This window comes from Anthonomus grandis, chromosome 10, assembly GCF_022605725.1.
Source record: "Anthonomus grandis grandis chromosome 10, icAntGran1.3, whole genome shotgun sequence".
Lineage (NCBI taxonomy): Eukaryota > Metazoa > Arthropoda > Insecta > Coleoptera > Curculionidae > Anthonomus > Anthonomus grandis.
In genome coordinates, this window is record NC_065555.1 from 21,345,500 (window position 1) to 21,358,349 (window position 12,850).

The following is a 12,850-nucleotide window of genomic DNA, read 5'->3' on the forward strand; positions in this document are numbered from 1 at the left end:
GAAGGTATATTTTATGCTTTACTTTAAGGTCTTTTTGTAATTTTGTTTGTTTTATTTACATTATTTTTAGGTCTGATGATGCTCTTAGGAGCGAAATACGTGTCACCACTTTAACTCATACAATAAAATTTTCGAGACCAAGACTTTGTCTTTTGATTTATTTATGTCAAGGTCTCTTTGAGAATATGGACGACCTCTTTCAATTTAATCATAGTATATCAACCGATATAGGTTGGTCTAACTTTTTATAGAAAAAATTGAAAACAAACAAAGACATTCGCAAAAAAACGGCGAAAGGTAAATCCATGTCTCTCTGGCCAGCGAATATGCAGCGTGAAAGGCACAATCGCCCCATGTACATTCACTCCTCATTCGAAATTGATCGACTATGTCCTAATTTTCATGAGATACATACAAGGTAAATAAATCAGATTCAGCAATTAATAATCAATACTCAACCCATTCTTCAACCTTACTTACTCCCTTTGATATAATATTTCAACACACAAGCAAGTTAGTAATAAACATATGTACTTATTAACAATTTAATAAAAAATAAAATTATTTTGTATAACCTGTACTAAATAAAGTGGTGTACTACAGTTCTATCAGTCAAGATCTCACCTCTAGCTATACCTATTTTGATATGCCTTTTACAATGTTAATTACATGATTTTCGAGTTCGTACACACACCTTTCTTATTAGTAAGATAGTATATAGTGTATACCTTACTAGACATCCGTCAACCATCACCAGAGCCACAAACCAAGCGTACTTTAAAATTCCGTATATCAAAGGTTTATCGGAACGGTAAGCTCATGCTCTTAATTGCGAACAAATAAAAATCACTTTCAGTAATATTAACACTATAGGATGCAGATTTATTTAGCAAAAAGAAAAGTGAAACTTCTATGCATTTGCAGTCAGGTGTTACATACAAAATTCCTTGTAACAATTGTGGCTGGAGGACAAACTGGTAGATATCTCGAAGAACGTATTAAGGAACACAAAAGAGATGTGCTAAAGAAGAATGTAATTATTCACCCTACAGCACTAGTTGAACATGTTAGAGAAGTGTAACAAAAATTCTTAATTAAACGCAATATATGTGAAATGCATATATTGCGTTATTAAGTAACACAATACTGTCAACTTGCAACATAATACTGTAAACTCTGCTTACTCAACTCCAATTTATAAATTACCTACTTAAATACTGCAATCAAGCAACAACACTCTATTCCTAAAATATTAAACCATATCTATATCAATTTTCAATATTAACCATATATATATCGGCAAGTGTTTTTGGAAGTTTTCCTTTTCCTCTCTTCTTGAAACTCTATGATATGCATTCTGTCATTGTATGTAAAGTTAGATTTTTTATAATTTTTTAACAAATATTTATAGAAAATAAAGGAAAAAAAAAGTTAAACACCCTTTCTGTCCATCTATTTTAGAGCCCTGAAGATGAATTAAATATAATTCGAAACGGTGGCTAGAAACAAATAGTTTTCTTTAATAATTGACCAATACACCCACAAAATACCACTTTTAATTAATGTTATTATCACTAATTGAGAGATCACTATTATCTCTAAACAGATTAGTCTAGCATAAATTTAGCCTTATTCCAAGAGGATGTATGGATTATTATTTGGGACGATTTTTATCATTCAAATAATATTGATACAAAGGTAGATATATTTAATGAAAATATATTTAATACACATATTACTATATTAAATAAGCATGCGCCACAAAAAAAATAAAGAAATAAAAAAATTAAACCTTTTACATCATGGGTTACAGTTAGTATTAGCAAATGCAGATTTTTTTAATGGATGCTTATTTTTTTGAATGCAATGTATGTATGCAAATATTTGAGATACTGAGAGGACTTTGTATTTGAAATAAATGTCCTAATATTCCAAATAATTTTAATTTAAAGCTAGCTGATGAACAGCAACTCAATAAGAATCATTGACATCAGCTCTAACACTATGGGTGGAAATGGAAATGGACAGTCAGTGACCTCAAAATATATTTTGCCTTAGTGCATCCACTTACACATATTATCAACTCTGTATATTAAAAAACACATCCCCAGCATTACGGAAGAGCCTACCAATAAGCACACTGCCAATAAGTATATTGCCAGTGGTCTAAAATTTTCGAAAAATATATTTTTCAGAAAGTAAATAAATTTGGAGATACTAATAAAAAAATTCCATTATCTTAGTCAGGATTAGAAAAACCAGCAATATAACAAGCCTGGTAAGTATAGTGAATGATATCAGAAGCAATGAAGAAAATGAATTAACTACCTGGATGGCTGTATTTTAGCAAGGCATTTGATACCATTGACTGTACTATGCTTTTGGCTGAATTAAATTATATTGCTTTCTCGGCTCAACCTCTTGATTTTTTTTTAATCAAACTTAAATAATAGATCTCAGTCTGTATAAGTAAGTGGTCTGATTTTCTGGGTTTAAAAATAGATGTTCCACAGGGCTCAATGTTATTTTCAATTAATGTTTCTGAAATGAATAGATCAGTTCTAAATTCCAAAACACAGCAATATGCTGATGATTTACAAATATATGTCCCATTTTCATTGTCGGATATACGGGATGTTAACACTAAGTTTAATTCTGATATTGCAATTATTCAGGTCACAAAAGTATTACCACTAACAACTCTTTTTTCTCGACACGTGTTTTGCTAATAATATTGGCATCTTTAGAGATTAAAACAGTTTTAATAATTTCAGGACTAGACTAAATTTTATAAATTCCTTCTGATAATAAAATTAATTTCTTAACCATTGTCTTAAATGATAACATTATCTGTAAATTATGAAATTGAAAAGAAACATGGTCTAGTAGATATTTGAATTATAATATGTCATATTACCCGATTAAATATAAAGAATCCACCAATAAGAATACAGCTTTATTCTTTAGAAATATCTTTTAGAATGAAATGAAAATGTATATCTTATTAAAGACATCTTACATTAAAGCTGTTATCCTGAGTTTCTTAAATCTAAAATTTTAACAATAAAGGTAAAGGACTCTTTAAAAAATTATCCTCACAAATTTTATTGTTTTGAAAATCTCTATAAACTGTTTTTAACAAAACAGTTTGTGGACACACTGCATGTATGTATGTATGATGTCAACTTTCTTCAAGTTTAAACAAAAAATCTCCTAGGTCCAATCTACCAGTCACATTTTTTTACCAGGACATAGTAGAATATCTGTTTCTATTATTGTTAAAAGAATTAATTAACAGTTCAAATCATCTTTAAGCCAAATGCTATACCAATTTACCTTAAGTCATCCATAGTATCAGTTATACTGGGTGCTTTGCAATGCAACTTTAAAGAATCTCCTTCAAATACCACCTGATTGTTTTCAGGCTTTAAATCCAACAAGGGCAAGATATTGTTATGCGAAGCAGTCCTGCAGTGAATATCAATCCCTACTTTTAGTTTTCTTAGGGGAAGGCCTTTAAATGTTGAGCTGCATTTTGGGTTTGACATTAGTTTTAAAGACCGCTTTTGAGCATAATCCAAGATCCACAGAAGTCCACAATCACACTGAAGTGGATTGTTAGATATATCCCTGGAAGAATTTGATTTCTTAAAATCTATTATGGCTTTATTTTATAATAAATATTCTCTTACAATTGCTTGAGTGCTGGTACATCATCCAAGGTCCCCATTGTAATTAATGATAATTCATTATGATTTAACTTAAGCTTTTCAAGTTCTGAAAGACCATGAAATGCCCCTAAATCTATCTGCTTAATATGATTCTCTGATAGGTCAAGTCTTTTTAACTTTGGCACTAGTTTAAATTGGTTCTTCTCTAAATGAGATATCTGATTACCACTCAAATTTCTGAAAAACAAAAATAAAATGTATTAATGTCATTTTATTAATAAATGTATCTTTTACTCACAATTTTTGCAAAACAATTAGTTCCACCTTTGGCTCAAAAGTCTTTAGAAGATTGTTAGAAAGATTTCTAAAAAAGAAAATAGGGATATTGGATATTAAACAGTAATAATATTTTAGTTACATTTATGTTAAATAATATATAATGTAAAAAATCAAAAGTGTGTGCTTTAGCCCTGGAATAATCATAGCTATTAATATTTACTCATAATGAATAAAGAAAATAAATCCAGAAACTTTAAGTTATTTTCAATTCAAAAGTTAAGAACTACTATTACATACCTATTATTAAGCACATTCTGTAATCTAAATTATCTTAAATTTCCATTAAAAAAACTGCTCTTTTATACAAGCAAAAATAATCAGCATAAATAAACAAAAAGACCAAGTTATTGGGGGAATAAATATATGAAAACTTAATAAATAATTTCTTCTAATGCATTACAAGAAAACATTAAAAACCCAAATAAAAATTTTCCAATGCAATAATTGTAAATAACCTGTTAAAATGCACCAGTTAAAAATTCAGATGTAAGCTTGTCCTCGCAATTGCAGCAACTTTTACAAATAATTATAATCAATTTGATTTCTAGTTTAAAATTGAATAGTCTAAAAAAACCTTTTTGGCCTCATTCTATGTTGCCAATATTATGGCATATTTGGACCAAAGTTAATAAGCATATTCTGAGCAGATGCAAAACAACAGATTTAAAATAACTTCAGGGGGCGTCAAGTCGGCAAACATACTTGACTACCAGCTTGACAGGTGACCAGACGGAACGGAATTCAATTTATTTTATTAAATAAGACCTTTGTGGTGTTTTGAGAAGTGTAATAGTTAATATTTTTGTCTTTGCTTTAATATTAGTATAAGTCAATCAGAAAAATATGTGAATATTTTTTTTTCTGTATCCAAAAATTAAATCAGTAGAGATTGTAAAATTGAGCCATTAGGTAAAATAAATCTTTATACATATGGCATAAAAATGAGTTTTAATTCTTAATATTATTTAGTGCATATGTAATTTTAGACATTTCGTCACATACCTATTTTAAACACTAAAATTTTCTAATCCTAACATGATTTAGATAGATTCGCAGTGCATAGTCCATTGCAAATTTGAGGGTTACCATTGGGACCTGGGAAACCATAAAAGGCTTCATTAGTTTTAGCAAAGTTGCATAATTTAACTCTTAATTAAATGGAGTTTAAAAATTTGTGAATCTCAAAATATTTATGGAAAAATCTAAAAATCTTTTGATATCCTTTCTTCTTTTCTTCATAGAGTTATAAAATTATACTATAAAATTAAAGAAAACAATGCTGTTTGACAAACAAATGCTATTTTTTGTAAATGAATAACTTACTTAAGTTATTCAGTTACTAAGATTACTTTACTTGGGTACATTTTTAAAAAAATCTGTATAACTGTATGCAAACCTGCATAATATATGTCTTTTGCCATTGGCTTTAATTTAAATATCAAAATTTATCTCTTCTGCACTTTGGGTGGCCCTCTGGGATATGGGAATTCAGTTGTTTTCTGTCATTTCCAGTTTAACCGGCAATTGTGTTGGTTTTACAATTTTTAATAATTTAAATTCATTTAAATGGGTTTAGTAAAAATAATTAAAGAAATTATTGCTGTCCCAAAAAATGTAATATTCCTTAAAAGAATATAACTATATCAGGTGCATTTTATAACATAAGTCTCAACTTAAAGGTAATACTTTTTGTATAAGTATTTTAAAAAACTATCTGAACATTTGAAATATCTTAAAAGTAGGTCAAAAAAATTAAATAATATATTGAAAAACTGATTCTCCTGTTTTCCATGCTTTCTTTTGAGATTTGTTTTAAAATGATTTAATTAATTTTTTCTGTGGAGTTGAAGTGATATTAAAAAAGATGAAACTTAAAATGTTTCAAAAAATCAAATACAAAGGAATTGTGTCATTTAATACAATTGAATATATTCAAAAATGGATATTTAAGTAGGAAACATACCTAATATAATTTGGTATGATATTACGTGTTTGTTTTTTCTTAAAATGCAAAATAGTAATTAATAAATGTATCCTTTATCTTAGACCACCTGTTATATAATTATTTGAGTAAACCCCTATTTTTCAGAAGATCAAGATAAAAAAGTTAACCTTTAAAGCTAAGAAAGATAGAGAATATACATAACAATATCCCAATAACTATTGTTTTACCCACTAATCCTAGAACAGACTTAAATATGTCAATTATGTCTGAGAAAATTTACACTAAAAAATTGATTTGAAAAACTGTAATTTTTGTCATACATTTTAACAACTGACATGTTTCCAATGTTATTTTCAAGCTAGTAAAGTATATTTGGAAAACAAAATAAGTTAAAACAAGGCAACTCAAAAGTAGAATTAAACCAAAATTACTTTAGAATATATTTATTTTTAAAATTTAAATAAGAGGGAAAAATAAATGCACAAATATGGGAATTTACATCCATCAGTGTAATTACAAGTACCTTTAAAATATATTTGGCAATTACTGGCTGGACCAATGACTACTTATTATCTTTTGATACAGTATTTTTATGGGTTTTTGCTCTTTGGCGACTCAAGCTTAGTTTCTTATCTAAATGAAACTGAAGGATATAAATCTTTTTAATTTATGTGTTTAATTTCTTTAATAGTTTTATTGCAGTTTGTAATTATTATAGGAATATACACACAAATAAATAAGTTGCTCAATTCGGGGGATTCCAATAATAAAAAACCACAAAATCTAAATTGTAATGGATCACCAAACAAAATAGTGTAATCAAATCAAAAATACTTTTTAAAAAAGATACAAATAAAAAAGATCAATTTTCACCTCATTCTGATGTTAGATTTTTTTCTGGTATTTTTCTAAGATCCAAAAAGTAAGACACTGGAGAACTGGCAATTAGGCATGAATAAGCCTCCTTAAACAGGAAATTGGCTTTCTATTATTACTTAAAAATGTGTCTGATTCTGTTCTAGATCTACATTAATGAGTTTTAAGAAAAAAGGCAATAATACTTACAGCTGCACTAATTCACTAGCAGTATTAAGAAGTTCTAATTCATCTAAATGAGTTATTTTTTCTTTCTCACCACACGTCATTTTAAGATAATTTCCTCCATCTCTTTGAGAATTTACTTTACAAGAACATTTGTTTGGACACTGAGTATCTTGGGACAAAATACTTAAAACTATTTGGAGCCATAGAAAAATGTGTAGAATAAGATCAGTATTCATAATTTCATCTATAAATTAATACATGTTATTAGTTAAAAACTAAACAAGTATACTTTAAGCTTTAAAAGGGGCCAATATATCCACTGCATCAAGTTTTGTTATTGTTGCAGAACAACCACTCCATTATAAGTAGATCGGAACTATCGTCGAATTAAATTAAAAGTTGAATTATAGCTGAGTTTTTATAGGAAAAATTAGCAGTAAAAACATCAACAATTTTTTTTAATGTTTAACAACAAATTGTAGAGGCCATTTAACTCAAGGCTGTAGAAAATGACAGTTGACACATGACATACATATGTCAAATCTGTCATGACAGAGTTTAGCCACAGCCACGAACTTAAAAATATACCTGGACTGCCAATTCAATGAAAAGTAAATGACCACTACTAGGGGGCCGCCATTTTGCGTGATTGTGTCCTTTCGATGTTGGTCACTCTGACAAATTTTAATTGTGCCAACTGTAGGGAAACAAAACAATTAAAGTTTTTGAGAGGTTATGTTTACGAAAATACAAAATAGAAAGTTACATATAGGTAAGAATTTAAGATAGTTGCGTTAGATCTGTGATTTTTCTGGTACTTCTTTAAGAATTATGAAAGTTAAAATTTATTAAAGAAAGTAATCCTCACCTAAAATGAGACAACGTTTCAATCAACTTGGAATAGATGCGTGCACTTTAAAATATTTGTTTTATCATTCTGATAATCTTGAATCTTATAAATCCTAATACCATGATATTCATTTAAGTTTTTGCTTGTATTTACTTAACGAATTCAGTTAAAAACACTTATTTTCTTTCTATTTTTACTATTACAAGTTTTACTTTCCTTCCATGTACAGTGTTTCCACATTAATGGGTACAACCATATATAAGAATCAAAATATAGATGATTTTATGAGGGTTTGTAATTATAAAGGGTTTATATAGAAAAAATATATTATTCATTATTCTGTCAACAACTCAATATATTATTCTATTATAAACAACACAGACGGACAATTCACAATAATTCGGTTTTGAGAAACTGAACCAAATACCTTTAAATAAAGATGGTGATACATTATTCACGTATTAAATAAGGAGAAAGATGCATCGCCTGTTCCAGGCGATATACCCAAGCGTCGTTTACAAATCGTCAAAAACTAGGCAATCCGCTATACTCACACGTCAAATGTCAACTTCATTACCGTTATTTAATATATTTTTTGTTGGCAACTCTAAAAATTTTCACAGTGACCAACATCAAAAGGACACAACCACTATAAAAATGGCGGCCACCATGCAGTGGTCATTTTTGGGTATCGTGGCCATATGCATTAGCAATCCAGGTATATTTTTAAGTTCGTGGCCACAGCATAAAGATTCTTTATGCTGTGGTTTAGCGTCCGATCATTACCAATTTGAGAACGCAGTTTATGTCGTTTGCCCCGACTTCCTGGTCACCAGGGTCCATCGAATTTACTTTTGGTAATTACGAATTAGTAATTAGAATTGTAGTAATTAGTATAATATAGAGTTCAATGTCAGGGGCTTGAAAGCTAAAAATGGGCGTTTGACCGATATCCAACAACCAAATCGAGAACGGAGCATATGTCGTTTACCAGCGACTAGTCCGCGCTCAAAGAATTTGAATAAACCGTTTTCTGTAATAAATAATGAATATTTAAACTGATTTCAGATGGTTGTAAACTATTAAGAGTATTAAGCAACCATATGTAAACCGATTTCCGATGGTTAGATATTTATAACTAATCTACTTATAGTAAGTAACCTTTTGTAACACCTCTTTATAAATTCTACTTCATATACTATAATATTTACTATAGGAATTACTTCTGAATTGCCTCGGAAGTAATTCCTTGGTGAATTTATGACATTTTCTTTGACCTTTATACATTTACTATAACCTTTTGTAATACTCAAAGTTCCTAATTAAGTTGTAAGTTTATACATTGTAAACTTTGGACAAATTTTTAATTTTATTTAATGTTTAACAGTTTTCTATTTTATGGTTATATAATTTTTTATTGTATATCTTGTGAATTATTTGCTATAATCACTTTTTATAATATAATTGTTATAAAAAGAGATAGATATTTAATAGTAAGTTTTATTATATATTATAGTTATATACATTTGGTGAATATTTTTTGTTTAATTTCTGAAACCCAGATCTATGTATCTAGTAGGAAATATATGGGTCTTTCAGAAATTATAGTACGCAGATAGAAAAAATGATAATTTGATTTGTTTAATATAGAGATAAAAGAAAGTCCCAATTTGTCACTTTTTCAATCTGCCTATTATAATTGTCGAAAGAACCACACATATTTCACTAATTTTAAGTACACGGTATAATAAAGCGAATTGCAAATTTGGCGCCATAATTAAATTTTTTCCTGCCATTATGACGTCACAAATGTATTTTCGTTACCTGTTAGTACTACTCCTTGAAATTCAGAGAGCGCGACATTCATCGACGTTTCAGTGTTCTATTGGGTCTTAGGGGAGTTTCCTATCCAAGTAGTATTAACATATGTTGGTCACCTTTCACCCAGTTAACACATGGTTGTTCTTTGTCCTTTCCTATTCTTCAAACCCCATTTCCAAACCCTTTCCCATCACCAGTTATCAGCGAACTTATAGCTGAACCTATTCACGCCGATATCCCGGCCAGATGTATCGTGGAAGATGAGACATGGTGCATTGAAAAATTTACTATTGTCGTTGATTGAATATTTGGGAAGATACGCAATCCTGTGTTAAAAAGTGTACCCAGTCGACTATCGGATTGCCAGTCAGTTTCGTGCACCGTGTGGTGCTGCCGCGAAGCGTCAAATCTAGGAACGATTTATTTTAGCTGCGTGGACCTGGCTTTTGGCTTCTTTGAGTCAGGTTTTCAACGACGCTGGAATCTCCGGTTACGCGGCCGTGTTGGATATTTTTTTAAGATATGGGATGATGCTGCCAACTATGTTTTTATTATGTTTTTTGAACATACAGCACGGTGTCATTTATGTGGTGGTCAAGTGATAAGTGATATACTTAAGGGTGGAGGCATATTGAAATTTCTTAAAACTTAAATTTTAAAAACAAATATTTACTTACCAAAATATGTTTTTAAGACAAAAATGAATACAAAAATATATATATAAAGCTATTTTTACAAAATTACCAACAAAGTTTAATACAAGTTATAATTCCAACAAACATTATGTTTCCTCCATTTTGTGTTCAAGAGGGTCAAGTTTTTAAATAAAAAGCCCGTTGCACTTAATTAACTAAAAACTAATATACAAAAAATATATGGAACAAATTTTAAGATATAAGCAGGTTTCGTGTAAATATTATAAAGAATAATTGAAATAATTCATAAGACTTAATACCTAAGGTAATATAACTTCTTGATCAATAATTTTTTGTAAAAAGTAACCCATTTTGACATGTGATTCAATATCTGAAAAATTGTGCAGCGTAGTGAGATCTGTAAAGTAAGGGGTTGTAAGTGAGGATGTTAATAGAAATAAAAAATAGGCCACATTTTAAGTTTTAAGCGACACAGGAAAATTCTCAATTACCAGTTGTTACAACTATACTTAAAACTATAAAAAGATACCTAGTAACAAAAAAAAACATTTTGTTTAAAGACCCCGCATCACGGTTATACAGGACGTCAATAGAGGTAGTATAATTAGAGGAAAGTTAAGCAATATAGTGTCCTTTTATAATAAAATCTAAATACAAAATTTTGCAAAAAACTGAAATTTGGCAAAATCATTTTATTTTTTTTTCTGGCGTTATTTCAAAATATATGACAAAAGTATTTATTAAATGAATAAATTATTGTGACCACTTTTTCTCGCCTATACGATGACACCTTTAAATTTAAAATACGACGTTCTGTCTTTAAAGAGCCATCATCAACTTGTTTTGTTTTTCTTTGTCGGCGCTATATTGACCATTTGCAGTTTAACGACGCGGGAATCTTTGGGCGTCCGGCCGTTTTGTTCTTTAAGACAAGGGCGATGATGATAACAGCGCTTTTATTTATTTTGTTATTGCCGATATTTAAATGCGCTGTGATCTCGCATAAATAACTAGATAAATGTGGTGGTCAAGTAATGTATTGGAAGGTGCTATCTCTTACAACTTAAATTTTATTAACAAATAATAAATTACTTACCAAAATCCTTTTTTGAGACAAAAATAAATAAATAAAAACAAAACAAAAATTCAATAAGCTTTTATTTATTACTTAGAAAATTAACAAAAATATTAAATAAAGGTAATGATATAGATAGGTTTCACGTAAATATAAAGAGTAAATTCAATAATTAAAGATTTAATATCTATATACGGTACTATAGTTTTTAAGAGTCAATAATTTTTTGCAAAAAGTAGCCCGTAATGTGATTTTTGACAATACGGGTTTGTGAAACCAGCCAATATCTCAAAAACTGTGTAGGGTAGTGAGATCTGTGAAGTACACCTTTTTTGGACAAAAATATTGAAAAATAGATACCTTTAACTGAAATTAATATGAAAATAAAACCGCAAATTTTAAAAGGTTTTGAATAAGGGTGTAACAACACTATAAAATATAGAAAATAGGCCACATTTTAATTTGCAATACAAGCAAACACTTAATTACTAATTCTTAAAACTAGAAAAAGTTAATAAGAAAAAAAACAAATATTTTGTTTAACAGTATGAAGGGTCTCATCGCGATTATACAGGATGTCCAAAGTAAGGATAAGCAGTAAATGGTTTAATTAGGCGAAAGTTGCGCAATATAAATGCAATGATTGAATACATGCAATCTAAAAATTGGAAAAATGCCAAATACTTCCTAATATTCAGGAAAAAGGTGAAATTTGGCAAAATGGTTTTTTATTTTTTTCTGGCGTTATTTGAAAATATAAAATAAAATCATTTATACATTGTTGTAAACACTTTCTCTCATTTACAAGTTAACATCTTTAACTTTTAAATACGACGTTCCTTCTTTAGAGAGTCATAATCAACTTTTTTTCTTCTTGTCGACGCCATGTTGGCCACTTGCAGTTTTGAATAACTCTTTTAATTACTTTTTTAACAAGGTAATTTCTAGTGAGTAGTTGGATCATCCCTATTAAATATTATATATCTCTCTCTCTTTTAAATACAATTTCGAATTTCAAAAAATTCAGAACATTTCAAAAACTTTATTCATAAATACATGGTACCTACTTGTTGACATGGTACTTCTATTATATAAAATAGGCACATTAATCGACATATTACTAACACATAATTTAAAAACAATCACAAATTCTAACCTTTACATCTTTACTAAAAACTAATTATATACTATTGGCCTATTCCTAACTATCTTCAAAAAATTCTAATGCTATAAAAATACTTGCTTTTAAGAAGTTTCGTTAAGGACTTTTTAAAGCGAGGAGAACTTCTAGAGACTTTTATGACATTTGGAAAATGATTAAAAATTTTTATGCTCAAATAAATAAGAGAATTCTTAGTTCACTTTTCGGGATGGGCATTGGAATATTGTATTCTTTTCTGATATTATAATGTTTTAAGGAGCCATTATGCTATTCCATATGGTTTGTTA

At 28.9% G+C, this 12,850-nt stretch overlaps 1 protein-coding gene across 1 annotated transcript in view; it reads right to left on the minus strand.

The window, feature by feature from the left end:
• Positions 1 to 7,499, minus strand: part of LOC126741720 (adhesion G protein-coupled receptor A3) — a 60,103-nt gene extending 52,604 nt beyond the window's left edge. The window contains exons 1-4 of the mRNA XM_050448264.1: positions 7,021 to 7,499; positions 3,970 to 4,035; positions 3,693 to 3,908; positions 3,337 to 3,630 (exon numbers count right to left, since the gene is read on the minus strand). Coding sequence (XP_050304221.1) covers positions 3,337 to 3,630; positions 3,693 to 3,908; positions 3,970 to 4,035; positions 7,021 to 7,235 — 791 coding nt within the window. The 5' untranslated portion in view covers positions 7,236 to 7,499. The remainder of the gene's footprint in view (positions 1 to 3,336; positions 3,631 to 3,692; positions 3,909 to 3,969; positions 4,036 to 7,020) is intronic.
• Positions 7,500 to 12,850: the final 5,351 nt, after the last annotated feature.